The sequence below is a fragment of the Pan troglodytes genome, chromosome 2 (genome assembly GCF_028858775.2).
Source record: "Pan troglodytes isolate AG18354 chromosome 2, NHGRI_mPanTro3-v2.0_pri, whole genome shotgun sequence".
Lineage (NCBI taxonomy): Eukaryota > Metazoa > Chordata > Mammalia > Primates > Hominidae > Pan > Pan troglodytes.
The window spans coordinates 190,841,059-190,868,328 of NC_086015.1; the positions used below are offsets into that span (position 1 = coordinate 190,841,059).

Below are 27,270 nucleotides of genomic sequence, written 5' to 3' on the forward strand. Positions count from 1 at the left end.
GAAAACAACCCACGTATGAGAAAAAAGTTGACATCAGTTGTAACATCTAACATTTATTTACTGTTCAGCATGTGCTACGAACTTTAAATACATGGTCTCAGTGAATCCTCATAAATGCAAGGGATTAGTTCTGCTGTATGCCTATTTTCAGGTGGGGAAAGTAAGGTCCAGGAGTGAAGAATACCTAACCCATTTTTTTCCATTAAAAGAAATACCAGGCTGCTCAGGATGGCTGAAGCACATGGTTGTGGCATGGAAGAAGGAAAATATATAGATGATTCACTCTGGATGGATAATAAACAGGCTAGAATGCTAGACTCTTTCAGTGAATCAGACTTAAAAGGAACTCAAATAAACTAAATAGGAAGTAAAAAGTAAGACCTTCTGTATATGTAAAATAAAACAAAGCAAAACAAAGCTATACTCTACATATTAATTAAAACAGCCCAAGATCAGCAATCCTTGAGCACTCTTTTCAATGTCAAAGCACAAAGTGGCAGTCCTCAGTCACAGCTGAAAGAGATGTGAGTGCCTTTTCTAATACAACCCTCTGCTTACAGAAGTGGGCAAACTGAGGCTGAAAGTTGATTATGTTCAGATGTTTTACTCAATTTAAGCTTTAAATTAAAAATATGTATATATGTGAGCATATGACTACATAATTCTTGCCAATTATTTTCTTTTTCTTTTTCTTTTTTTTTTTTTGAGAAGGAGTCTCACTCTGTCACCCAGGCTAGAGTGCAGGGGCACAATCTCTGTTCACTGCAAGCTCCGCCTCCCGGGTTCACACCATTCTCCTGCCTCAGCCCCCCAAGTAGCTGGGACTACAGGCACCCGCCACCACGCCAGGCTAATTTTTTGTATTTTTTTTAGTAGAGACGGGGTTTCACCCTGTTAGCCAGGATGGTCTCGATCTCTTGACCTCGTGATGCACCCACCTCAGCTTCCCAAGCCAATTATTTTCATACTACTATTGAGAACTGACAACAAAGATGGTATTAAAAACTCGAAATCCCCTGACACTCATACACAGCCCAGAAAATCATTAAGTTGTGTTCTCATCTGTGCTGTAATTATAATATGATGCTGTTACTCCACTGAGTTTTTTGGTAGCCAGTGTACATAAGGCCTTTGGCACAGACAGATCCCATAAGTGGACATGCATTAATCCCCACACCTAAATGTCTTGTAAATAAAAGGTATATCAGAACATCAAAGGATGTTCTGTTTTCACAGAGATTAGTAAAGTGGCTTGGCTTTTTTTCTTTTGTTTGATCAGCTGTTAGAAATTAACTTCCTCTAAGCCAGCCACATTCAAATGTGTATTATCTAACACAAATATTTTCTATAAAATATTAAGCTCCTCTTAAATGTTTATATGATATTATCAGTTAGTTTATACTACAAGGATTTATATTGAACATACATATTTATGTTTGGTTTTTATTCCAGTAGCTATGCAGAAATGCAGTTGATAGCTAAAACACACATCCCCCAAAGGATATCTCTTTAGGTCTCAGGAAGTTAAATTAGCAATGTTTTCATTCTGTCTTGAGTGATCCCATTTAGCATGTTGTTATAAGACTATCACCTTTACTGAGTGTTTAAGAATAATTTTTGTGTTTTTATTTGACTCCCATATTGATAGAATTAAGAGAAGACTTGAGATATCTCCTTCAGCTATTTCATAATTATGATTTTGAGCTCCAATACCTGCAATATAGATAGCACTCAGTGAGGTAAGCCAATATGCATTTCTTGCAACCTATAGTACTTCCAGAAGGAATCTTATAATAAAAGTGATATTTCTCCCTGAGAAAAAATATCTTAAAAGCTTGCTTTTAAAACAGTCATTTAGCACTGTTCAATTAGAGAGGATTGTCAAAGAAGACACAAAAGCAATGGTATTTCTCTAGATAAATGTTTACAAACTAGAAACAAATTCAGAACCTCATTTTAGCTATTTAAGTCAGATTTTTTCTCAACCACTAAATGACTTTTTTCCTTCCATCTTTTCATATGTTATGTATTTTACATATCAACCTGGTAGATAGTTGGATTATTCAGCCGAACTATTCATACCCACTCATTTCAATAGTCCAACATATAATTTAGGTGTATTTAATATGTAATTAATGTTTATGTCAGCCTCTCCCAGTAATTATCATTGAATTAAAGTTTGAATCCATAGAGTTATGTGAAATTATTTCTGTTTAAAATGACTCATGTTATAATAGTTATCATTTAAAATGTAAACTTTATTGCCACCGAGAATTTTAAATAGATGTTTGTGAACATTGGAGTGCCTATCTCAAATAACTTTACTGAAACCGCCACTCAAGCTTATTATGTATTATTGAACAAAAAGATTTACTCAATAGAAATCAAATTCACATTTTTCATAATTTCACCATAATTTTATTTTGTATTTACAGTTTTCAGTTTCTAATGCAAGGGTCTCGCTGAAGACTTGGAGGATTAGGGAAGAGAGATGGGGTGTGGGGGCGAGGGATCAGAGGTCTGATATGGACAATACTAGTTAAGAAAGCTAACAGGATGTGAAAGTCTTCCAGAAGAAATTCTTGCAGCCAGCTTTGCGTTCTCGGGGTGCCATAGCCGGGTTTGAGTTAGCAGATCTCTGCAGCTCAAGCCTCATTTCATCCTGCTCAGCAGCCTGGGACAGATCTTCAGGTTCCAGGGCATCATTCTCCGTCTGGTTGGGTTCAGACAGCAGCTCTGCCAAGAAGTACTTGGCCAGTTCCTGTATAGGGCAGAAGGGATAGAAAAAGAGAGAAAGAGAAGTGGGGAGGACAATGGAAAAAATTTGAAAAGCCTAAATTAAAGAACAGATTTGGTCACACACAAAATCCAGTTTTTACAGCTGCGCATTTTTTGTCACATTTAAAATCAATCAAGGATATAAAAATAAGGATAGTTGCTATAATTACCAAGTTACACAAAAAGGCTTTAAGAGCTCAAATGTTTCTGCAACCTTTCTGTCCCTGTAGACTTAACACACACACACACACACACACACACACACACACCGTTCTGGTAAGATAAAGTGTGTGCCAACAGTTTAATTCAATTTTCACATCACGAGCTACAAAGTAGAATTGTTTTACCATTTTTACCAAGTAAACTGTAGGGGAACGAGACTTCTCACAATCTCAAACATACGGCGTTCGGTCTTTAGATTGCCCCTTTGCCCTAGTCCCGACGTTTGGAAGTGAGGTACGCTAAGAGGTAGCAGCTTCAGAGGTCTGCGTTTCAGCACCTGGGTCAGCGCTTCCCAGGGTCAGCACCAGGGATAGACGCCATTGTCGCTTCGTGCCCAGACAACTACCCAGATTTTGTAATTTTCTTGAATGCCAAGTAAGAACTCACCTGAACTGTGACCGACTGCGCTTATCATGGGGGAAAAAAAGAGTTAGAAGGGGATTCTAGCCTTTGATAGTTTTCTCAAGAGCTTCGGGAGCTGAGGGACCCAGAAAAGCACCAAAACTCTTTAGAAGGACTGAGCATCCCTTACGTCCAAACCAATGGGGCAGGAGCAAGGCTTAGGGAGGGCTGGAGAATCCGGGAGACGTCGAGGGAGTCTCCTTACCTGCTTCCCCGCGGCAGCAGCCAGGGACTTCTGCAGAAACTGACGGAGTCTGGGGTCCGAGGGAGCGCCGGTGACACCGCCCAGGGCCAGGACGATGGACAGCGCAGCCAGCGCGCACTGGAGGCGGCAGGACAGCATCTCGGCGGCGCCGGGAAAGCCGAGCTGGAGAGTGGCTGGTCAAACTCTAGGCGCGGATCAGCAGGCAGCAGCGATGGCTCCGAACCTCGCTCCTAAAGCGGCTTGTGTGCTCTCAACCGTCTCCCTCTGTTTTAAACTCTCTCTCTGACGTCAGGCTAGGAGGCGCCCCCAGATCTCACCAGCCCTTTTACGCACCATTAGCCTCGCAAAATCAATCACAGAAGACAGGGGAGGCGACAAGATCTAAAGTGGCTTACTTAAAAAAAAAAAAATACTGCACACGCACAGGCACACACAATTCCACACGCCCCACGATTTATACAATCTTTTATTTTCACTCAGTGCTATGAGCATACACATTCCACAATTTCACTCCCACACATGCACACTCAATTACACACAAACAGAGGCTCAAACACTCAGCTCTTAAGGAGCAAATACACTATCACCCTTAAATGCACACAAATGTACCCAGACAACTCCATCTGTCATCATACTCTAACATTTTAGGAAGGCCCAACAAGCAAAAGGGCATGTGTATGGTAGGTGGAGATGACAATCATTCCTCTAATAACAGATTTGAGAATGAAATATGGACAGTAGAAGGACTGAGCCCTCTTTATTTCCTCCATTATCTCATAAAAAGCCTTGAAGATGTAACGTGGCTCTAAAACAACTTCACTTTTCTCTACAATGGGGTAGAAGGTACCTCTGGCTCACCCTCCCTCCCTCTTTCTCAGCAACTGAGACTTCTGATCTACCTGCCTTTCTATTGTGACCATATATATGTATGAGTGTGTGTATATGTACAGGAGGGAAAGCGAGAGAGAGAGAGAGAGATTGAAATGGACTTCATTTTGGTGCTGAGAAATTTAGAGCTGGAAGGCAATCTAAGAAATTATTCAATAAACCTCAGAATTTGAATCAGTAAGGCAGAGTAATGGTCAGTAAATTGTTCTCCTTCACATACTGCACACTTTGAGCAAAACCAGACCTCCACATTCCAAAGCCATTGTTCCTTCTACTGAGCTCTGAGTTTTCTAACAGATTCCTGGCCGGTAAGCATATTCTTATGTCAGGAAGCCCCAGTTTACACATATAAGGTCTAGGAACTCCCAGAACATATGTGGCCACTATTGTATATCTATATGTGGAAAGGATCAAAAGATTCTTGGTTAAATTCAGCTCTGCCTGATCTCCTAGAAACAAAGAAAGTTTAAGAAAACCTGTCCTTGAATTCTGATTGAACTCTGGTTAAATGTTTACTGTTCAGGCCAGAGTTCTGACTGCTTTTATCTAAATAATTCCTTACTGAGGAAGGACCAGCTAATTTCCTAGCATGGATGAGATGATCCCTACAGGATCTTTAAGAGCTGTTATCTTGTGAGCTTCAAAAAAGCCAATATTAGCTAAAAAGATATGCTGCATCTCTGGAAACCATGCGAAGCTCACATTAGGTATTAAAATATTCTCAGTACTTAGACCTGAACCACAGTGTTGAGAGGCAGAAGGGTTTGGGAAGTATCCTGAATGGCTTGAATAATTGTCACTATTTCTTTTTGTGCCTGTAATCCAAGGCAAAGCAGAAATGCACAGCAAGAAGTGTTTAAGTTTCCAGGTCTTGACAAGGCCAGCCAAGACTACGCACAAAGTGGGGCATTAAAAAGTCATTCACATGTGTTGGAGTAGTCTAAGAGATCAATGAATCTGGAGCTGTGGAACCCAGTCCTAGGAAATACATGTTATATTCTCTAAATCTTGCAACTCTCTCTGGCCGCTAAGGACTCAGAGTTTAGTTCTATCACTGTGACTGTCTCTAGGTACCTCCAAATGATCTCATATCTCCTGTACCCAGGATGTGGTCTTTGGCATACCCACTGAGTAGGAAACGAGGATTTTTCCAAAGCAGGAGCCAGCCAAAGAACAAATAGCAGCTCCCCATCTTCCCCTGTGCTCTAGGATCCCTTCTGTCTCCTTCCCCAGACGCTTGCTCCCCTCCTTCCACATCCTTGTCCTCTCCCTCTACACTTTCTCCTCCTTCTTATTCCTCCTTTTCCTTAACCTTTCTGCAAATTTATGTTTCAGAATTTTCCTCACTCAATCCTTCTTTTGTCCCCTCTCTTGACTCTGTATCCTCATTCCTTTGTTTTTCTTGCTCTTCTCAATCATTTTCTGACTTTGGTCTGGGTCAGCCCGGCTCTTTCCCTGCCTTCTCACCCTGCTTAGCCAGTGCCTATCCCAGTCTCTGCCTCAAGACATCTCTCCCTCTCTTTTCTCTCCTCTTCTCTTTCTTCTTCCCTCCTCAACTGCTTCTCACCAAAAACAAACAAACAAACAAAAAACCTCATGATGTCTATCTGTTTAAGTACCTACTTATGAATAGTAAACAGTTGCTTCCCTCATACCCTGCTGAAGAGCTGAAGCTGTAAATGAGATGACTTAAGGGTTTTGCTTTTGTTGTTTTATAACTCCTGGAGAGTTATGAGTCTGAGAACCACTTATCAGAGAAGCCAGGACAAAAAGGGACATAAATTCTCCCTTAAGCCCTCCATGGCCAGTTATAGCTTAAAGATTGGTTTAGCATGAAGCACTTCAAACTTTCCCAACCTGAGCCTTCTGTAATCAACCCCCAGGGCATCTCTCCCAAGTCTCAAAGCTGGAAGGGAAAAGTGTTTTGTGGTTGTATTGGGGAACCTATTGCCCAGACCAACCAAACTCACTAGGAATCCTTACCCAGTCCTCTGTTGCTCACAAAACACTTTCTCATCCAACACTTCAGGGCATGCTATTCCCACCTCACAGAGGAGGAAACTGAGGTCCTGAGACCTTCAGTGCCTTACACGAGGGCACACAGGCAGGAAGTGGCATGGTCACAGGGAGAAAGTTACTTCACTTGAGAAAGCTTCATGATTCCCTGACTCAGAGATGCCAGAGATTCCTGGCTGAGCAGTCTGCAGCCGGGATACATGCACCTCTAGAAGGCATCCAGGCCTCTTTCATGTGCAGCTTTTTCTGGACAGGATATGATTTCCCACCTCCCTTGTGGAATGTACATTTTGGAGTGGCTACCTGCCAATATAAGGAGTAGAAACTTATTTTAATAAAAAGCAACATAATCTGTGAATAGACATAGACATTCAATGTTAAGCAATGCAAGGAAGGAGAAAGTGTCTGTACTGGGAGTCAAGAGACCTGGGCTCTAGCCTGATTCTGCCACAACCAACTGTGGGACATCTTCTCTGGGCCTTGGTTCTTTATTTGCAGAATAAAACTTGGCAGGTCATCTTTGTGGTTCCCTCCAGCTCTGATAATTAATGAGTACAAATTTGAGGAAATAAAAAGGCAAAGTAGAATATACTATTATGTTAAGATGTTATTATTCTCTCAAGATGAGAATTTTATATTGGAAAAGAACCTGGTTTTTACGTAATATCAGAAAGGAGGCTGAGTGCAGAGGACATTTCCCAGGCCTACTAGAAGATGTATTCTTGACTCTTGCTTCTGCTGCTGACCTGCCTTTCTCACTCTGGACCTCAATTTCTCCATCCATAAAATTGATTCACTCAACCTCTTTCTACAGCTAATTCTAGAGAAAATTTGCTAGACAGATGCCAATGATATAGCAGTGAACTGGATAGACAGAGTCCTCATGAGAAAGACAAAGAATAAACATGTTAATCAACATGTATTAGGGTTAAAGCAAAGTATAGAGCATAATGGTAGGCGGGAGATACTTCTGAGGAGGAGCTCTTTGAACAGAGCTCTCTGAGGCAAGGGAGCTAGCCATGCAAATATCTGAATAAAGATATCTCCAACTCATGTGGAAGGACGATCAATGCAAAGACCTGAGGCAGAAGTATGCTTGGTAAATGCAAAGAGCAGCAACAAGGCAAGGACTTGAACAGAGTGGTTAAAGCAGAGAGGGTTAGGAGATGAGGTCAGCAAGGCAGACCAGGAGCAGATCACAGGAAGCCTTGAAGGCTGTGGCAGGGAAACCATTTTTGAGCAAGAAAACTGACCTGATTTTGTTCTTTTAAAAAATTCTTTTAACAAAAGCCTTCTGCTTAGTGGGGAATTAATTGTAGGAGGGCAAGAGTTCAAGAAAGGAGATAAGCTAAGAGTCTAAGAGTGTTTAAGAGAGAAGAGGAGCCAGGGCAAAAGGAACACAGATTTTCTTTGAAATGTCTCATGGCCAACTGTGTGGATTTGCATAAAGGGACTTTGAAACTTCCCAATACAAGCCCTTTGCTCCCAACCCTCAGGGCCCATCTCAATTCCCAAGTTCCAAAGGCTGGGAGCAGGGAGGTGTTTTGTGTTTTTTTACTGGGGATCCTGTGCTCTAGACCTAGTTCTGGTGACATAAGATGATGTTTGGGGCTAAGGTGGTAGCCATGAAGAAGCTGAGGACTGGTTAGACTTAAAGTTCATTTTGAAGTATAGTAAGCAGGATACAATGATGGTTTATTTGGATATCGAGTTAAGGAAATGAGAAGAACCATCAACAATGCCTAGAGAGTCATCCAGATGCTCTCTCAAATGCCTTCAAGTTTGACAAATTCTAGAGAGGTCAGGAAGTGGGTTTATGCTAAAAACTTCTCCTGGACATTTTGCAAATAGAAAACCATTGATTTTCCAGACAGAAGAAAGTGAGGAAAAATGTCAGTGGGGAGAACAACATGGAACAGCAAAAACAGCCATGGGCTGGGAGTCTGAGGCCCCGGGCTTAAGTACTCAGTTTGTATCTGCTTAAAATGGACCTGATTCTCCTCTGTTTTTCTGAAACAAGATTTGAGAACCAAGTAAGACAATGTAAGTGAAAATGCTTAGCAGTCCATAGAATGTCACAGGTTTTATTATTGCTGCTCAGATGGAGGCAACCAGTCCTAAGCCGAAGGTGATTCCAATGAACCAGTCAATCACTTTGGGAGCTGGAGACCCTGCTGAGGCTCTGACCCAAGAAGCATGCAGGCCTTTCTCACTGGGAATGTATAGGGTGTGATTTAAAGGTCTAGGAAGATCTCACAGAAATGCAGCAGATGGGTGGGGAAATCCCTCCACTAGAAAATAGTCTCTTCTTCCTTACATATACTTACCTTGGAGATATAACACATTAAAACTTAGTAACTATTAACATTTTAATGTGGATTCATTTGTTGAATTGTCTTCTAGATCTATAGCTGGCTAGTGGAAGGTTTGATTTAAGTAAGCTGGGAGAAGGAGATCAATTTGGAGCAAGAAACCATGCAACAGAGGGCAGATTGCACGAGATGAGCTGTTGGGGATGGTGGGAGGCTACGAGCATATAGATTCTTCAAGGGTGGTTGGATGAAAATCACATAGGGACCTTTTCTTCTAAGCAACCCCACCATCATGGAGCACAAGAATTAAAACTTGCAACCCTCCAAGGGCTTCCATTCAGCTGGAAAATTCCCAGCTCAAGCCCCTGGAACTGCTGATTGTAGAAGAGCCAGACTTCCCTGCCAAATTGACTTTCACCAACTTCCACAAAGCCTAGGCCGAAGTGATTGCTTTAGGTAATAAAGGGCAAGAGACCTGTAAGGTTACCTGTTCCTTGGACAGGGATGGGTGGTGACATCTCAGGCTCATTTCTTGCAGCAGTCTCCTATCCTGTCACTTTCTAGCTCAAAAGCTGTAAATGAGTCCCCAGTGCGAACGTGTTCAAATGCGCACACAGCAGCCTGACAGTTGTGTTTCCTTTGTGACTTTCCTATGAGTCTCCCTCTTCATGGTTCCTTGTCTGCCAGCCCTCCTAATCCCTCTAACCACTCACTCTTCCCTGTACCCTCCCACCTCCATTTGCACATGCCGTTTCCTCTCCTGGAATATCTTTAACCTGTCTCTAACTAATAAGATAATGTAGCCTATTGTAAGATGTTTCTGAGGGCTTCTCACTTAGAATCAACGGGGCCCACTCCTGTGTCCAAAAGTGTGGCTTTTGTGCCCCTAGTAGAGACCCTGACATATTTCTGTTCCTTGGGACTCTGTATGTCTCATCTAAAAGTGTCAAGGCTCTTGGGAGGCTGAGGCGGGTGGATCACTTGAGGTCAGGAGTTCGAGACTAGCCTGGCCAACATGGTGAAACTCGTCTCTACTAAAAATTTTTAAAATACACAAAAATTAGCCAGGTATGGTGGAAGGTGCCTATAATCCCAGCTACTTGGGAGGCTGAGGCAGGAGTATCACTTGAACCCAGGAGCCAGAGGCTGCAGTGAGTCGAGATCATGCCACTGCACTCCAGCCCAGGCAACAGAGCAAAAACTCCATCTCAAAAAATAAAAAATAAAAATAAAAGTCTCGATGCTCACTGAGGGAAGAACCCTTGTCTCAGCTATCTTTACTTCCTCCTCAGTGACTATGAAAATGTTAAGCACAGAGTATTTGTTGAAAAATGATGGTTGAGTTGAAGACAAATTTCTCCGTCCTTATTTGTGGGTCTCTGTGGATTCTGTGAGTAGGACAAGCCTAATGAAAGGCAGCTAACTGAGGTCTGTATTACTTGACACACACAAACACACATAACCCCCAACCCTAGGTAGCTGATACTTTCAGGAACACATATCTACTGATCCCTTAGTCATCTCTGAGCTTCAGAAAGAATAAAAGCTCAGTGTAAATGTTTCTATATATTAAGAACTAACTGAATTTGTCATGTGAGTATGCTAACATAGTCACTGAAAGTATAAGAGTTTTCATATTGATTGGAAGGCCGAGGGAGGAAAGATCTATTTACCACTGAAATAGGCACATGTTCCTGGTGCCATAGAAGTGAACAACAGTGCTAACTCACCTCTGTGTACTATTTCACAACTGCTTAAGTGTGTTAATAACATAATGACCCCAATCAGGCAAGGAAATGGAGGCCTAAGTTACAAAGCTAGTGTGCAGCTGGGCTTATGTCTGAGCCCTCATTTTCACTCCAGTGTTTCCTTTCTCAGAGGAAAGGTAAGGTATGTAAGGAAGTTTTGTTCCTAATTCTCTCAGCTTCCCTTTCTCTTTGTGGGTCCTTTGGACTCTCCAGAAGCTTCTCACTTGTTGCTCTGATTTCTGCTCAGGGCTTCCCAATTAAATAAAATCGAACAGTGTTCCACCCCACTATGCCACCCAGAGAATATCTCCCACTTTACTTGACCTATTTTCCTTCCTAAAACCAGGCATTAAAACTGAGGTTTTCCAATGAGCCTTCCCAGGGCAGTCAACAGGGGTGGTGCTATCTTGGTCAGTGCAGGGTCTGGGAAATGAGGCCAGAAATCAATGGCCCCTTCCCCTGGAACAGTGGAAAATACATGGCAAAGTTTCCTTTTAAGATGATCCAGAAACCTCTATTTTGAAAAAGTATGATAGAAGCCACATAAACACAAAAATCACCCATGGAATGAAAGTATCTCTGCAACAGTTCCAATTTTCTCACACTCAAATTTATGAGTATTACTCTAGACAGGTGGTTCCTAACCTTGGCTTCACACCAGGATTGCCTGAGAAACACTTATAAACCATAGATGCTTGGATCCCAACTGAAGTGATTCTGATTCACAGGTCTGGGCTGGGCTCAGATATCTGTATCTTTTAAAAGCTTAATTCTAGTCTGAAACTGGATTTTTACCGTCCTAGAAAACTATTAGGTCATAAACCACTGTCCACTGTCATTCCTCTCTTATCTCACTCAGCTCTGTTCCTTCTTCCCTCTCCCTGTCATCTTTCTCTTATATTTGTCTCTATTTTCTTCCTTTTTTTGCTTTGCTCTTGTCCCTGTCAATCCTCTGTCTCATTTTTCTTTTTTTTTTTTTTCTGGCTCCTATTTGTCTCTTCTTACTCAACCACTACTCCCCTTTTCCCTCTTGAGAACAGCAAGGGTGATGAGGTTGGCTTTGCCTTGTTGAGGTTAAAGCACCTGCTTCATTGACTTTCCTGTTATTACCCCTAGAGTTGAGGGCAGGGGCAGGACTGAAGCCAGAAATGGATCCACCTACTGACCAGAAACTAAAAAATGATCTAGTCCCACCCCTCAGTTTACATATGGAAAAACCAAAGCCAAGAGAAGGAAAAGGGCCCTCTCGAGGCCACATAACTAGTTTCAGAGTCAGAACCTCTGTTTTTTGTTTGTTTGTTTTTGTTTTGTCTTTGTTTTTGTTTTTGAGATGGAGTCTTGCTCTGTCACCCAGGCTGGAGTGAAGTGGTGTGATCTTGGCTCACTGCAACCTCTGCCTCCAGGGTTCAAGCGATTCTCCTGCCTCAGCCTCCCAAGTAGCTGGGACTACAGGGGAGCGCCATCACGCCGAGCTAATTTTTGTATTTTTAGTAGAGACGGGGTTTTACCACATTCACCAGGATGGTCTCAGTCTCTTGACCTTGTGATCCACATGCCTCGGTCTCCCAAATTGCTGTGAGCCACAGCGCCCAGCCGAACCTCTGATTTTTAATTCTATCTTCTCTCCTTGACACAAGTACACTGTGAGGTTCCTTGAATCTCTCTGACCAAGTGGTTGAAATACTCTTGCAAGATTGGCAATTCTTGTCCTGTTCTCTATGTATCCGACAGTCAGCCAAATCCCATTCCCTGATAAGGGTATTATTCTACAGAGAAAGCTCTGGGGGTTCGTGTGCAGAGATTTGGAGATCCCCAGGTTGGACCTTCATGCTTTGTGTCTTTATCCTTTTCTGGCTGTGCATTTCCTAATCTTACAAAACAACCAGACCTGTCCTTTATCGCATGCTTCTGGGATGCTTCCGCCCACCAGAGAGAATGCTGTTGTTAAGCTGAGTTCTCCTGCCCTCTGCTGGCTTGACTGATAGAAGGCGCCATCTAAAATTTTAGGGCAGGATTTCATTCATTCTTTTATTTACTCCACCAACTTTCTAAGAGTGTTCACTATTAAAAAGGGTGCTCACTATGCACTATGTTATTGGTGCTGCAGTTGCAGAGAAGCATGCAAAATAAACTCTTCCTTCAAACATTCAATTATTAAACACTTTGTGCCAGTGTCTGGGCTGGGCATTCAGAGACTTGGCTTCAAAAAGAAGTCAAGATTTGGTAGCTTTTATAGATTTTTGTTCTGAGTCATAAAATCAAAGAATCAGCACTAACAGGGACTACAGATACCTTCTAATCCAGTGTATTCATTATAGCTCCTCTAATTAGGTCTAGAGTTCTCTGCACACAGTCCTTGGAGACTGTCAACATGGGGAGGACACCTGTCACAGGGATATTATTTCATTGATTAGGATGCTGCATAAAATCTCACAGAAACAAAGGGTTTCGAGGGGAAACAATGTTCGAAAACGGCAGATTTAATACAAACCCTCCTTTTGCATGTAATCCGAAAGCTTCCCAGCCTCACAAACCTGTACTTACAATCGATGTCACATTTTTAACTGATCTCACTGTTTACTGGCCTAATCCCTTTTTTTTTTTCACCCATATCTCACTTTCTTTGCAAGGTCACCTTCTGGCCATGAGGCGGGGAGAGCTCCAAAGGAGGTTTTGCATGAGTTGAGCGCTCCCTCTTGTGGCTGTCCAGGACATTGCTTCTGTGCCTGGCCAGAGCTCCCTTGGTCCCAGGTCAATCCCAATGTTATGCCCAGAACTGAGGACAATTCCCTGATCCACAGCCCTCTTCATGCTGCTGTAAAGTGCCAGGGTGGAGTCTCATACACCGGTGGCTTTCAAACTTTTTGATGGGAACTTATGTGGGAAAGACATTTTACATCATGACCCAGTGCACTCATGCATGCCCACACATACATTTCTCAAAACAATATTTACCTTTATTTCTTACAATAAACAATGCTATTCCAATTATTTTCTATTTTGTTTATTTTTCTGTTTAATGCAGGTTGTAACTGGGTCATTAAGTGTGTGATCCACTCCTGAGTCACCAACATGAGTTTGGAATGCACTGCCTTGAGCCATGACCCACTTGCATGCACTCGGCTGGCACTTGGACCTTCTAGGCTGCCGTTCTCTCCACGGCTACTCATTCCTAAAGAGTCACATGACAACAGTCCTTGCTTCCCTGGGATGCTGGAGCTCCCCTCTTCTCTTATTTCTCTCCTCTGCCTTCCATCTTTTTAGAGGGTCTCACCGCAGAGCTGCTTAGGTCCCTGGTTGTTAAGACAGCGGTGTTTACCAAGAGCAGTGGGCTGAAGTGTGGCCCACAAAAGACATGTCCACATTTTAACTCCAGGAACCTGTGAATGCAACTTTATTTAGGAAGAAAACAAAAGGATCTGTGCAGATATAAGTAAGTTGAGGATCTTCAGATAAGAGCATCCTGGATTATCCAGGTAGATCCTAAATCCAAAGATAAGGATACTTACAAGAGACAGAAGAGAAGACACAGATATAGAGATGAAGGCCACGTGAAGCCAGACACAGAGTGAAGGGACACAACCACAAGCCAAGGAATGCTTGGAGCCACCAGGAGCAAGAAGACACAAGGAATAATTCTACCCTATAGGGTAAGATTGGAAAGAGTGTGGCCTTGCTGACACCTCAATTTCAGATTTCTGTCCCCCAGAACTGCAAGAGAATACATTTGCCTTGTTTTAAGCTACTGGTTTGTGGCAATTTATTACAGCAGCCACAGGAAACACATATAGCCACACCTATCATTTCCCCAAGCTCCAAGGGGATCAGACAGAGCTGGATTTGAGTCTGTTCCACACCATACCCCGGACCACTGCTCCTTTCCAAACCCGAAGCTTTTACATAGAGTCGGGCCCATTCTACCAAACACCTTCTTCTTAAATATTAGATTAGACTAAGAAGCTCTAGAGTCTGCTCTTGTGATGTTGCTCCTATTCCAAGACCCCACTTCACCACCCTCCCTTCTGGAAGACATGCTTCAGTCAGCTAAACCCCAACTGTGGACACGTTGGAGTTTTTTCTCCCAAAGTTTCCTCAGATGTTATGCACATCAGTTTTTAAGGCTGGAAAGCAGGTGTAGCATGTCAGTAGGGATGGTGGGTTAGGTGTGAAGATAAAAGCCCAGAAGAGTGAAATGATTTGCCCAAAGCTGCACAGTAAATATGTGGCAGGTGGATGCTTTCTCTGAATGCTAACAACATAAATATGGAGAGTTTCAGGGGTTTTTCTCCCTTCCCACTGCATTAAAGGTAAGGTAAGATCAAGCCTACCTTTCTCAGGTATATTTTGCCTCAACTCAGCTTTTGACCTGTTTATATCACCAACTGCTTTGCTTGCTTAAGGGAAATCACTGCTCTCTCCTGTTTACCTCAGCTCTGCAGTTCCTTGCCATAAAAACTTTCTGATAAATTGGTGAACCAATGCCATGCCTTAGAGGAAAATAATAATAATAAACTATTGGCATAGCGGCATTTGAAAGCGGGGAAACAGATGTCAGCCTTGGGTTCTTAACAAGAGAACTAGTTCAGCAGAAAAACTGTGTTCTTAGAACCAGGGAGAGGCAAGATAAACTCTAGTCAGAAAAGATTCCCACAATGAGCAATGAGCGCAGGAGAAAACTTCCCAATCTCCTCCAGTCCTTAGATTCCATGTCTGTCTAGAGCTGTTCCTTCAGACCCTAATCCTCATTTTCTTCTTTAAGAGGCCGGGCCAGGTGCGGTGGCTTACGCCTGTAATCCCAGCACTTTGGGAGGCCGAGGTGGGTGGATCACCTGAAGTCAGGAGCTCAAGACAAGCCTGTCCCACATGGCGAAACCCCATCTCTACTAAACATACAAAAAATTAGCTGGGCGTGGTGGCCCATGCCTATAATCCCAGCTACTCAGGAGGCTGAGGCAGGAGAATTGCTTGAACCCCGGAGGTGGAGCTTGCAGTGAGCCGAGGTCGTGCCACTGCACTTCAGCCTGGGTGACAAGAGCAAAACTCCGTCTCAAAAAGAAAAAAAAAAAAGACACTGGACCTTTCTGCACACTTTTCACAACTTCAGAGGAGATTGATGCAAAAAACATACACCATCTTCTTAGAACCTACAACATAGGTTCCCACAACTAAATAATTCTGAAACGAGACAATCTCCTTGTGGTTTGTTGTTGTTTGCTTGCTTATTACAGCAATTATCTTATTGTCTGTCAATAGCATGTTTGCGAGTCTGGTTCCTTGCAAAAGGCTTTGTTGTAAAAAGACTTTCCTCAACAGCAAAAACTGTGCCTTCTGACCAGGAGCTGTGACTCACGCCTATAATCCCAACACTTTGTGTGGCCAAAGTGAGAGGATCATCTGAGCTCAAGAGTTTGAGACCAGCCTGGCAAACACAGTGAGTCTCTGTCTCCATACACACAAAAAATAAGTTTCAAAATTTAGTTGGGCATGTTGGCATGCACCTGTAAGTCCTAGCTACTTGGGAGGCTGAGGTGGAAGGATCACTTGAGCCAGGGAGATAGAGGCTGCAGTGAGCTATGATTGCACCACTGCACTCCAGCGTGGGTGACAGAGTAAGACCCTGCCAGAAACAAAAACAAAAACAAACATCAAAAATAACTTGTCTCCTGGCACTTTGGGAGGCCGAGGCAGGTGGATCACGAGGTCGGGAGATCGAGACCATCCTGGCTAACATGGTGAAACCCTGTCTCTACTAAAAATACAAAAAATTAGCCAGGCGTGGTGGTGGGCACCTATAGTCCCAGCTACTCGGGAGGCTGAAGCAGGAGAATGGCATAAACCCAGGAGGCGGAGCTTGCAGTGAGCAGAGATCGCGCCACTGCACTCCAGCCTGGGTGACAGAGTGAGACTCTGTCTCAAAAAAAAAAAAAAAAAAGAACTTGCCTTCCTGTCATGGCTTCCCTAAAAAGTTGTCTGGAAAATACCAATGCAAAATACTTGTGAGACATTGAAGGCGTGTTGACTCTAACCTCTGTTCTTACCATTGTCTGTCCTTCCTTTTTGAAGCCACATCTTACTACTCACTTCTTGTAAATTCTTCTTTAGATGTGTGTTTCTTCTTAGTCTCTCTCCATTGTCATCATAATGGACTACCACTCTAATTCAGGACCATATTAGGTCTCCTGTAAACTATTTTAAAATCTTCCTAACTAGCTTTCTCATCATCAGTCCATCCCTTCCCTCTGCTCTCATTAGCTGCCACTAACTGCTAACCTAGTCTCTTCCAATTTATTCTATACCGTACGATCTGAGTCCAATTCCGGATACATATCTGATCATATCATTGTCTCCCTTCAAAACTTCAAATACAAATCACTGTTTCCAAAAAAAATACCCACACTCCTTATGCAGGTTTTTGAAGACCTTAAGAATATAGTTCCAACTTCTCCTCCTTCAGTTTTATTTCCCACTGATGCTTCACCCTTCAGAAAACATATGTGCTCACCATTTTCTAAAATGTTCCACATATTTTAGTCTCAAACTGCTTGTCTTGTTCCATCTGTATGCAATACATTCATGCCCATCTCCTTCTATCAAAGTCTACTTGCTCCTTAGGGAGCATTTCCAACTTCATATCCTCCTGGAAGAAGTGGATCCTGATATTTGGAGACCTGGAACTTATATAATTTGGTATGGAGTAGGGAGCTCTTTAGGAAAAAAAAAATACAAAATTATGAATAAAAAAACTCTTCATAGAGGAAGTTTAATAGAGATTCATAGAACAAAAATGTTTAAACATATTGAACACCAAGACTCTAAGATAAATGCACTGGAAAACAGCGAAGCAGGATGATTGTAAAGATATGTGTAAAATGCTCCTTACCCTCAAGAAATTTATAATAGAGCAGGAGTTTTGGAGACATGCTAACAGCTATCATACAGAACAGGATGAGTTCATTAAGTATAGACTCCAGAAACAGGTTGTGGCAACATGCCAGATGATGTTCCAATGTCCTTAATTAATGTTGTCTCAGGGTGTCAAAGACTACTTCCTAAAGAATGGCATTTATTGTGGGACTTAAATAAAGGGAACAAGTCAACTTTTGGTGAAGATTGGGAGCCCAAGAATTGAAAGCTTGGAGATCCATGTGTCTAAGGAGAGGGAACAGTAAAAATGCTCAGTGTGTTTCAAAACAACACATAGTGCTATGTGACCAATGCCCTGTGACTGCTTCTATGTTGGACCACAGTGCCAGCGTACCAGTTGATGACCCAGGAGACGAGCCTGATATATTAGTTGTGATTAGTTTCAGCTTCAAATGACAAATAAATAACCATGGCTTTAAAGGCAGAGAAGTTTACTTCTCTCTCACATAAAATTTCAGGCTGATGGTTCAGGGCTAATAAGGCATGATGATAGCTACCAAGGTAACTTCTATTTTGTTCCTCTCTTCTGTGTGGTCTTGACCATGAGCAAAGATGGTAACATCTGTGTTGAGGCAGTAGGATAGGAAAAATAAAGATGAAAGTGAAACACATGGTCATCATCTATGGGAGGTGGTATTTTCCAGTGATGATTATAGTGATGTTCTTACAATATGATTTTGACATATCTTCTATTGAAAGGTAGGGTCTTTGCCCCCAGTCTTTAAAACTAGGCAGATTTTATGACTGTTCTGATTAATAGGCTATATTAGGATTGACACTATGTGAGTTCCAAGCTAAGTCATAAAATAAAATTTTACTTCTGCTTTCCTCACTGAAATATTCATTCTTATTGCCTTCAGCCACTAGAGCAGTTTAATTGCCCTAAGGTGGCCATGCTGTGAGGAAGTCCAAGAGCCCATATGGAGAGAAGACCTGGAGAAGTCTCAAGACCACATGAAGGAAGAGAGTTACCCAGCCAGCCCTAAACGCTGGCTGCAGCTGCAGCCACTGTCTGACTGTAATTCCACAAAATACCCATAATCAGAACACCTTCTCATATTTCTGACTCACAGAAACCACAAGAGATAAGAAAATGAATACTGTCATTTTATGTTACTAAATTTTGGGATGGTTGGTTAAACAGCAATAGATGACCTAAACATTGTTTGTTTAAAAAGTTTTTCTAAAATTTTTCACATATAACTTCTGTGTAATTTATATTCCGTTGGCCAGAATTTAGTCACATAGCCATACCCAGCTGCAAAGGAGTCTGGGAAAAGTAGTCCTTATTCTACAAGGCCATGTGCTCAGCTAAAATCTTATTACTGTGAGGAAAAGGGACTACAGATATTATGAGACAACTAGTGGTCTTCCACAGCTAGAAAAGTACCTCTTTTAAAAACCAGAAATGTATGAGTACAAAATACTAATTCAGAAAAAAAAAACAATTATTTAAATATCACCTAATATGCATCTAAATCTGTATCAGTTATTTATTTCTAATCATCTTGTTTGTTGTGGGAAGTCAGGGACCCTGAATGGAAGGACTGGCTGGAGCCAAGGCAGAAGAACATAAATTGTGAAGATTTTATGGACATTTATCAGTTCCCAAAATTAATACTTTTATAATTTCTTACGCCTCTCTTTACTGCAATCTCTGAACATAAATTGTGAAGCACTTCCCTAATAATACTCTTATAATTTCTTATGCTTGTCTTTACTTTAATCTCTTAATCCTGTTGTCTTCATAAGCTGAGAATGTACGTCACCTCAGGACAATCACCTCAGGACAACTATTATACAAATTGGTTGTAGAACATGTGTGTTTGAACAATATGAAATCTGATTGTAAAACATATGTATTTGAACAATATGAAATCAGTGCACCCTGAAAAAGAACAGAATAACAGCAATTTTCAGGGAACAAGGGAAGATAACCATAAGGTCTGACTTCCTGCAGGGTCAGGCAGAATAGAGCCATATTTCTCTTCTTGAAGAAAGCCTATAGACAGATGTGTGAGTAGAAGAAATATCGTTGAATTCTTTCCCCAGCAAGGAATAACCCTGGGGAAAGAATGCATTCCTGCGGGTAGGTCTATAGATGGCCGCTCTGGAAGTGTCTGTCTTATGCGATTGAGATAAGGACTGAAATATGCCCTGTTCTCCTGCAGTACCCTCAGGCTTACTAGGATTGGGAAATTCCAGCCTGGTAAATTCTAGTCCCCGGTTCCCTGCTCTCGAACCCTCTCTTTCCTATTAAGATGTTTATCAAGACAATGCGTGCACAGCAGGACGTAGACCTTCATCAGTAATTCTAATTTTGCCTTTGCCTTGTGATCTGTATTGCCCTTTGAAGCATGTGATCCTTGTGACCTACTCCCTGTTCGCACACCCCCTCCCCTTTTAAAACTCCTAATAAAAACTTGCTGGTTTTGTGGCTCAGATTCACCATCATGGTCCTACCAATATGTAATGACAGCCCCGGAGGCCCAGCTGTAAAATTTCTCTCTTTGTACTCTTTCTCTTTATTTCTCAGACTGGCTGACACTTAGGGAAAATAGAAAGTACCTACATTGAAATATTGGGGGCTGGTTCACCTGACACTTGTTTAGTTAAGATTTAAATTGGTTTAAAGGAGTAGATTTTTTAAAGGCAAATTAGAAGTAGTAACTTCAGGTTCGAGATAGGGAACTCCGCCCAAGCACCTACTATCCAAACCTCCCAAACATTCCAAATTCTCTGTTGGTGTGATCATAAAAATGCAAAGTAAGGAGAGATCTGTATTTACTGGAAGCCACAGATGCTCAATAGCAAATTTCTCAAATGTTTGGATATGTATGTACTATATAGTGGCAGTCATGATAGGATTGATTTTGGACCAATCTGTGCATCTCCATATGCAAAGGAAAAGCTCCTTATAGGAATAAAAGAAAAAGACCATTTCTTCCAACCCTAGAACAAAAGCACTAACTAATGTTTCCAAGCTGGGAGCGGCAGGGTTTGATATTGTGAAATACATGTTTGGCTTTGTCTCCATTTTCTGATATATATCTCCAAAAATCCTTGGAACCTCTGTAGTAATAAGAGTGTCTTTTGCATGCAAATGAGATGACTGATGGCTGGCAACCCCTAGGTAACTTCAGGATGGAGGTTAGTCACCAGAAAGCCGAAGGTGAGGTTAGAGAGTTGGAATTTTGAGCTCTATCCACCCAACTTCTGGGAGAGGAGAGGGGCTGAAGGTTGAGTTAATCACCAATGGCCAATAATCCAATCAATCAGGCCTACACAGTAAAGCTTCTGTTAAAACTCAAAGAAGGTTGGGCACGGTGGCTCACATCTGTAATCCCAGCACCTTGGGAGGCTGAGGTGGGTGGATCACAAGGTCAGGAGGTCGAGACCAGCTTACCCAACATGGTGAAAACCCATCTCTACTAAGAATACAAAAATTAGCCAGGCATGGTGGTGCATGCCTGTATCCCAACAACTCGGAAGCCTGAGGCAGAAGAATTGCTTGAACCCGGGAGGTGGAGGTTGCAGTGAGCCAAGATTGTGCCACTACACTCCAGCCTGGGTGACTGAGCAAGACGCTGTCTTGGAAAAAAAAAATCAAAGAAACAGGATTTAGAGAGCTTCTGGATAGCTGAACATGTGGAGGTTCCTGAAGAGTGGTGTGCCTAAAGAGGGCATGGGAGCTCCGCCACCCTCCTCCATGCCTCAACCTATGCATCTCTTCATCTGTATCCTTGTAATATCCTTTGTAAGAACCTGGTAAATGTAAGTGTTTCCCTGAGTTCTGTGAGCCACTCTAGCAAATTAATCAAACGCTAGGAGGGAGTCATAGAAACTCCCTTTTATAGCCAGTCACCAAAGTTGCAGGCCACAACCCGTGCTTGTAACTGACATCTGAAGTGGGGGACAGTCTTGTGGGGTTGAGCCCGCAACCTGTGGGGTCTTAAGCTATCTCCTCCCGGCAGAAAGTGTCAGAATTGAACTGAGCAAGAGGACACCCAGCTGGTGCCCATTAGAGAATCAGCTGCAGATCTGCTGGAGACTTGATTGACTATTGGTGGGGAGAAATCCCCACACATTTTAGTGACCAGAAGTTGTTGTACTCAGAGGAGAAAATAGATTGTTTCCCCTTTATCATCAGACAGGATCTGGAGATGAAGACAGGTGGAAGGACAGTCGATGGGGGCAAATCTCTCTCTGCCTCTAGAACTGCACCAGGTCCCCACACTCAGAGCATCTGGTCACTGCGCTGACTTCCAGATTAAATTCTCATGTAATATAAAGATGAAGCTTCCAAAGTCAGTTCCTAATGAGAGTCTTCATGCCAGTCAGTGAGAGAAGCAGTATCCCCACAACTTGTTCTGCCGCAGAACATGAAAAGAAAATGCTTTGCCATGTTCCTATAGTCATGGAGGGAGGCTGCATCTGGGTGAAGCCCCCTTTCTACCACCCCCTTGGCCAGCCCTCTCAAAATTTGGGCAAAATTGGCATTTTCCTTCTCCCTTTGTCTGAGACCAAATAATTTGAAGACATATCACATAATCTCTAAAAGAACTCCCCCAGTTCCACGTCCCCATAAAAATCAGCAAAGAAACTTCATTAAGCATATGAAAAATTATAGTTCAAATACATAAAAACAATCTAAAGAATCAGAGGAAATACCTCTTTCTCCTATGGACAAAGTTACTGTAAGAAACAATAAAACAAGAAAAAAACCTTAGAAACTCTCCAGTTTGTATTCTTTACAAGCTATGTGAAGCTATTGCACATGTTTGTGTGTGTGTGTGTGTGTGTGTATCATTACATCAGGCAAAGTGGAAAAAAAAAAGAACATTAGGTTGATACCAGAATTTTACTCTGCCACAATAAATTCCAGAGACGTTGAAATAGTGCCTTCTAAGTTTTGAGAGGAAAAGAAGTTAAAAGTGTGATAAAAGAATGTAATGGTTGGCCGTGCCATCTTTTACAGGTAAGAGCTACAGAAAGCCATTCCTAGAGAAGCATACCACCTATGTACCCTCTCTGAAAATGTTACTCACCAAAGTGCTTTAAGTAAAATGAAGAAAATAAGCAAAATAAAGAACTCAAAAGTAAAGTGGACTGGTATAAAAATGATGAGGACAAAGAAACCTGTAAAGTTTAAAGGTTCATTACTAAATTTCTTATCAATACTATGGAATATAATGCATTTGTCTAATATAATTTGTGAAAGAGAATGTATAAGCTGTATTCTATGAATTTAATTATAAAATAGTAGATTATTTTGACAAAATTGGAAATCCAGGTTGGCAGAGAAGAAAGTACGTTAAATTCCTTCCCACTTACCAAAAGAATTCATAGCTTATGTAACTATTTGAAATAAACATAAGAATATTGGTTAACATATACATTTGTTTTACAACTTTCTATAGGAAAATTATTTTTTAAAGTCTAACAATTCTGTAAAATAAATTTTTAAAAGATTAAGAAACAGCAAAACAAAGTATTTTTACACGTAGGATTTTCCTTCTCCTTAATTTCTAGAGCAGCCACAAATATATTTTGTTTCATTTTAATCCAAATTTTAAAACATGCTTTTAAAATTTCCAGACACTCTAATTTCATTTTATTTTAGTTTGGTTAATTTTTTTGTTTTGATTTCTCTGTTAAATATATTACAGTCAGAAACATTTTTTCTGCATAATTTTATTTCATTTAGGTTCATTGAGACATCTGAGTGCCTCACAGACACTAGAAAAAGAAATATAGCATCCCTTTGTCAATGTCCTTAAGCCAAAGACCACCAGGAACATACCCGTCACTGAACACAGCTGAGTTTTTTTGACTCTTTGCTACAAGTGAGGATGCCCACAAGAATCATGAAGCATTTCAGTAAGAGCGTATTAAAATATACTGTGGCATTTGAGCATACGTTAGGTGGTTTGGGGAAGGTTCACCTAAGCGGGGCTTTGTTCTGAACTGGTTGCTGTCAAAAAGTGAGGATCACTCTATGATTGGGTATCTTAATGAATCTTCCCTAGAAGGTGAGAAGAAGAGCATGAGGCTAAAGCTGTGATTGGTAAAGAAATAGCCACTCATACTGGCCAAGATGCAGGGTTGTTTAGTCATATCGTGGTTTGGACAGTGTTCACGTTTCTATCTGAATTCAGACGTGACTACATAGTGGGGGCCTCAGGCTTGCCTTGATCTGTCGTCATCACAGAGTGGCCTTACATGAGGTTGGTGTTCTGTGGAATTGCTCATGTACAACAGGAGAGACCTGCAGACTGGCTGTGAGGGCCAGGCCATTCCAGGTGTCAGAGCCTGCTACTCTCTTTCCCATCTTTTATATACATACTTTGATAAGTGAGTACAAACACATATTCATATATAGTCAAAGGTTTTATATACTTTATTTTCTCTTATTAGGAACATTTAACCTTGCTTAATGAATCTACTATATATAATGTATATGCATATATGTATATCTCTAAAGAGGTAATTCATTTTTATTGTAGAAACAAACAAAAGGAAACAAAAAAGCAAAAGGGAAATCATCAATATTATAATTTTCTCAATTGAATTCAACATCTGTGAACAGTTGGGACCAGAAAAAAATTGTTTGGTTAGACTGGTTATTAAATTAGTTAGTTGACTTTATTTTCAGCATTAAATAAGCAAAGCTTTATGTTATTTGACTAAAGTTATTAGTTTTGTGATTTGGAGCCCAGATTACCACTCCCCATAGAGCACTTAAAGAGATAATTTATTTCTGTAACTAAAGATGAGAACTGAAACGATTCTCAGCTATGTGAGTGAGAAACAAAGATGGATGGAAAAAGATCAGAATGGAGGGACTGTTGAATTCTTGCATTAATACATGCATAGTGCCTAGTACAAAATATATGGTCCTTCAAATGTTTGTAGAGGGCACAACGATAGAGTTGTTCAGCATGTTATTTTTGGCTTTTAAAGTTCTAAAAATGATGATAAAAGGTCTATCAAAAATTAATGCCCACAGAATGAATTTACTCCTTTTTTTGAGCCAAGAGACCTATCTTCACCCAACTCCAGCCTACCTTGATGTTTTGCTCTATTTCTAGCCAATGCTTCCAGACTCACAAGCCCCGACTCCATGGCTCTCGCCCTCCATCCTCCTGCCCTCCTATGGTACTCACTTGCTTATTGCTCCTTGAACATAAATAAACTCTGCCTCTAAGTCTTCCTTCTTCTCCACTTGGCCTGGGATGCACTTAGCTCCGTGTCAGACCAGGAATGACCTCCCAACCTACTCCTATTCCTCCTTCAAACTCTACCCTTTCCTGAGAAACCATTTCTTTTCTTTTCTTTTTTTTTTTGAGACGGACTCTTCCTCTGTCACCAGGCTGGACTGCAGTGGCGCAATCTCAGTTAACTGCAACCTCCCCATCCTGGGTTCAAGGAATTCTCCTGCCTCAGCCTCCCAGGTAGCTAGGTTTACAGGTGCCCGCCACCACACCTGGCTAATTTTTGTATTTTTGTAGAGATGGGGTTTCACCATGTTGGCCAGGATGGTCTCGATCTCCTGACCTCGTGGTCCACCTCAGCCTCCCAAAGTGCTGGGATTACAGGTGTGAGCCACCACGCCCGGCCCTGAGACACCATTTCTAACACCACATCCCCAAGTTATGATCAGGTTCACCCCTTTCCTAGCGCAGCACTGACTAGCACACATTGGATCCCACTCCACCCACTGTAGTCCCTCTAAGTCAGGGACTAGGTCTGCTTATCTTTGTGATCCTGAAACTTAGGACAAGCCAAGAATAAAGTAGTCCAGCATAGATATATGTTGAACAATGAATGAAAATTAAGGAAATACAGCTGTATCTTTAGGACATACTCCCTGTCTTGTTTTTCCAAGGTTGGTAATGGGTTCGTCATCCTCATTCCACTGTCTTGTTGTACTGGTGCTCTGATTTGCAGACTACCAGCACAGCATTCTTTTGTGTATTTTACTGTCCTCTTCAAGTACTCTGCAAACGACTGCCAACCAGTAATCAGTGAAAACCATATTTTCTTACTCAACGGTGCAAAATTAGCACAAAGATTCACAAGGGGGTTATTAAGCACTGTAACACCTACAATATAGATATAGTTACATGATATAGACAGAAACAAAAATAAATAAGAAGCCACTCTTGACAGGTCACACAAGCCTCATAAGAGGTGGGGAACAAATATCTATTCCATCTTAAAGCAACAAAGGTATATTATCACTGGGTTAATTTCACACCAAATATCTACAAGAGTTCTCTTCTAAACTTTTTTTTTTTTGAGACAGGGTCTGGCTTTGCTGTCTAGGCTGGAGTGTAGTGGTACAATCTCAGCTCATTGCAACCTCTGCCCCTTGGGTTCAAGCAATCCTTCCCACCTCAGCCTCTCAAGTAGCTGGGAATACAGGCACACACTACCATGCCTAGCTAATTTTTGTATTTTTTTGTAGAGACAGGGTTTCACCATGTTGCCCAGGCTGGTCTCGAACTCCTGTGATCAAGTGATCTGCCCAACTTGGCTTCACCAAGTGCTGGGATTACAGGCATGAGCCACCATGCCAAGCTTCTCCTGGACTTCTTGTCAACTATTGTAGCAAACAATGTTTGCGCATTTCTGAGAAACCTCTGTATCTAGATTTCTAGAAGTCTAACTTCCTTTTCTTGTCTTTGGATATTGGGCTTAAGTCCAGTTGTCATCCAGATATTAGTGGGTAACTCTGCCCTCCAGGCAGGGTGCCATGGTCCTTGCCTACTGTCTGAGCTACATCTCCATACATGTTCATGTTGCTCAAATAGGTTAATTTAGGCGGGGTGCGGTGGTTCATGCCTGTAATCCCAGCACTTTGGGAGGCCAAGGTGGGCAGATTGCTCGAGCTCAGGAGTTCGAGACCAGCCTGGGCAACGTGGTGAAACCTCGTCTCTACAAAAAATACAAAAAATAGCTGGGTGTGGTGGGGGGTGCCTGTAGTCCCAGCTACTTGGGATGCTGAGGAGGGAGGGTCATTTGAGCCCAGGAGGCGGAGGTTGCAGTGAGCCGAGATTGCACCATTGCACTCTAGCCTGGGTGACAGAGCAAGACCCTGTATCAGAAAAAAGAAAAATAGATTTATTTAATTTTTTATTTCTCAGCAGTCTGGGCTCCTGTATCAGGTTTAAACTAATTAGCTCACTAGCCTTACAAAACTCGACATGTCACAAAACCTCAGTTTCCCCTCTGTAAGTGTGAATAATTATAGTGTGTATGTCATGGGTTTTCATTAAAGGGAAATTAAACATAATAGCTAGCACAGAGCTAACATTTCCTTCCCGTCCAGCTTGGGGGTATGAGGTATTGCAGTGCATGAAATATATACAACATTGTTCTTAGGGGGAGGAAGGATATAATAGGGAACAGTGCATCTAACAAGACAAGAATTTGGTCAGTGAGCAATTCTGATTAAACAGTTACTCTAGGCCAGGTTCTGTGGATAGAAAGATAAAAAAAAAAAAACTGACAGTGATGGGAAGATACACCTGCAAACAAGTAATGACAACACAGCATGCCAAGGGCAGTAGCAGAGGTAGCCTCAGGTGGTGAAATCCCAACACTGCCTGGGGCTGTGAAAGAAGGCTTACAGGGAAGCTAATGCTCACACCAAGCAAGAGTGAAGGAAAAATGTTTGGAAACCAGTGGGGTAAGATGTTCCAGGGAAAGGGAACAGCAGAATTTGAAGGGCACTGGCTTAACTGCAGTAGCAGGATGGCACAGTGGTTGA

At 41.9% G+C, this 27,270-nt stretch overlaps 1 protein-coding gene across 1 annotated transcript; it reads right to left on the bottom strand.

The window, feature by feature from the left end:
- Positions 1–2,389: 2,389 nt before the first annotated feature.
- Positions 2,390–4,514, bottom strand: SST (somatostatin). The gene is made up of 2 exons (XM_526419.8): positions 3,608–4,514; positions 2,390–2,761 (listed from the first exon to the last, which is right to left on the bottom strand). The coding sequence occupies exons 1-2, from the start codon at positions 3,743–3,745 to the stop codon at positions 2,549–2,551; spliced, it is 351 nt and encodes a 116-aa protein (XP_526419.1). The 5' UTR covers positions 3,746–4,514; the 3' UTR covers positions 2,390–2,548.
- Positions 4,515–27,270: the final 22,756 nt, after the last annotated feature.